This window comes from Apis dorsata, unplaced genomic scaffold (genome assembly GCF_000469605.1).
Source record: "Apis dorsata unplaced genomic scaffold, Apis dorsata 1.3 scaffold_527, whole genome shotgun sequence".
Taxonomy (NCBI): domain Eukaryota; kingdom Metazoa; phylum Arthropoda; class Insecta; order Hymenoptera; family Apidae; genus Apis; species Apis dorsata.
In genome coordinates this window covers 88,032-90,533 of record NW_006263750.1, presented here as the reverse complement: position 1 = coordinate 90,533, position 2,502 = coordinate 88,032, and the positions used below count along the sequence as shown (strand labels likewise).

Genomic DNA, 2,502 nt, shown 5'->3' with positions numbered 1-2,502 from the left:
TATATATATATATATATCGAAATATACGAATGGGAAAAATCTTCACGCTCTGTCACAAGATTCTGCACAAAATTTGGAAAGTTTTGGTGATAAAATTTATAGCAAGATCATATACTCGCGGAACAGCGTTATGGAAACGATCGTGGTCAGACGTGGGAAAGACATTGAGAAATAACACGCGCGATATTATTATGCTCACCGTCGTCTCTGTACCATGTATTTAGCGCTTTCGGCCAAGACTCAACGTAGCAATGAAGAACGACGTCGCTGTTAGCAGGTGCCGCTACTAATTGGTTCGAGACTTTAATCAGCGGTTTAACTGCGTCGGAGAAAACTATAATTAATCATTTGGAAGTTTCTTCGTCAGTGTGCCCGCCAATTTAACGGGCCTTCCACTTTACTTACATCGTACGTTCACGTAATATCGTTTGCTGACCGTTGGCGGGACGCCGTTCGACGCGATGCAAAGGTAAGAGCCCATCTCCTGCCGCAGAATACCCTTCAGATGTAGTTGCTCCCCCTCGTACGACTTTACTGCGTCAAGCATTATCAGTGGGTCACATGAAACATGTAGATATAGGTAAAAATGTGATATAACGTGTGTTAATTTATGTATTATCATTGTATCGATCCTATCTTACGGAAAATTTCTAATTTTCAATGTTAAAAGAGCGGATCTTTTTTTTGTTTCTACAAAACTACCGCATTTTTCTTTTTTTAAAAACCACCATATTGCATATTCCAAACTCAGATTTTTCATGCTAGCTTTAACTTTTAATTATTTCTCTTAAACTCAACTTTGTTACCATCAGTAAAATACTTTTAGGGGATAAAAGTTAACATTTTGTTAACATCCATTGTTAACATGGACGTTAATGTTGTTTACTTATATTCGTCGATTTTTATTTTTTCAAATTTCTTTTTTTTAAAGAAGACTCGAAATTATTACAATCGATTCTTTTAAAAATTGTTAATACGAATTTATCGTATTATCTATCGTATCCCCGTTTTAATATCCCGTAAATAAATTTTTATTCGCGGTTTCCGGTGGAACGCAACGAGGAGGTGGGGAAACGAGGGTGGTTTCGGTTGAGCTCATTAAGGGAGCCGAAACAACGAGAGTACTACTCCCCCATGATACGTTTTGGGGAAGATCGTCGAATTGGCGGGCACGATATAGATTCTGAGTGGTAGACACTTTCGCGGCGCAGTGTACACAGCGAATATTGCAATCGGGTATGCGAATCGATGGGGTCGGCGAAGAGGAAATATATGTAAAGTCAACATCCATCACTCACTGTTAGAAAGGCTAATCGGCTGGTTGATTTTCTACGGAACGCGATGGACCAGACGTGATCACGCTTTCGCGTTGATACGTCCAATGAATATCTCGATTGAAATTAAATAAAAATATTTCGGCTAATGTTTATTTATCTATCTGTTCTAGCCGCTTGGCTGGAAAATAAGTTCGTTGCAATCTGTTTTTAATTAATTAATAATGAGAAAGATTAATATTTTATTTCTATTCATTTACTTATTATTTCTATTCGTAATAGTTTCGTAGATTTATGTGTTTCGTAGAATTTTGTAATATCAAATTGTATTATTATTGTGACGTTTCTCTTCTCATTAGATAATTAATTTTTTTTAAAGTCTTTGCGAGTCTTTTGAGTATTTTATGAGAAAATTCTTGAAAAATTTCTCTACTTTAAAAAACTTAATTTTTATGAAAATTTATACGTATGTAGAATATAATGGATTATATAACAGAACAATTTATTGTTCTATTATAAAATTTCTTTGAGAAAAAAAAAAATAATATAAATAACTTCAAGCTTCAAGGATTAATTTCACTTTTTCGAAGTGATATTTCTAAAAAAAAAAAATATTGTCCACATAATGTGTACGAAGATTTTTAATTGATTTTAATTTAAATAAATATGAATATAGAAAATTATAATACTACAGCTATGTACATATTAATTTAAAATAATTGGATATAAATTTGAATTAATTTATATTATTTAAAACGGTGAATGACGTATCGGATCCGTAAAGTTTGGCCGAATCGCCGATTGAACGAAGTAATTCTAAAGGTCAGCAGTGGGAACTGTCAGGAATCATATTTCTCGAAAATGTTACCTGGTTGAACACCGTGCTCTGTTCGAAGAGTAATATTTCGTCCGTCTTCCCGCCGCCAAGTGACCACCGGTTTCGGTGTTCCGGTGGCTCGACACCGTAATCGCAGATCACTCTTCTCTTTCGCAGTTAGGAGGTCGGCCGAGTCGTCCAAATCCATGATATCGGGCGGTATCACGACCGTCATGTGACCAGTCTGCACAAAGATCGTTACAAACTATCATATACTACCATTTGTCTGCTCTCAGAGAAGATTCTCTGACCCGTAGCGTTTAAGCTCCCTCCCCTTTCTCTCCCTCTCCCTCTCTCTCTCTCTCTCGAACATTTAAATCAAGCTTAACCCGTGGATTCAAACCTCAACAA

At 36.0% G+C, this 2,502-nt stretch overlaps 1 protein-coding gene across 4 annotated transcripts in view; it reads right to left on the bottom strand.

Moving 5' to 3' along the window:
- Positions 1-2,502, bottom strand: part of LOC102677535 (lachesin-like) — a 24,538-nt gene that overhangs the window by 2,503 nt on the left and 19,533 nt on the right. For 3 of the 4 annotated variants that reach the window (XM_006620734.2, XM_006620731.1, XM_006620732.2), the window contains 3 exons: positions 2,143-2,335; positions 406-534; positions 200-334 (listed from right to left, as the gene is read on the bottom strand). In XM_006620734.2, the coding sequence (XP_006620797.1) occupies positions 200-334; positions 406-534; positions 2,143-2,335 (457 nt within the window). The remainder of the gene's footprint in view (positions 1-199; positions 335-405; positions 535-2,142; positions 2,336-2,502) is intronic. The other variant, XM_006620733.2, reaches the window with a different exon arrangement.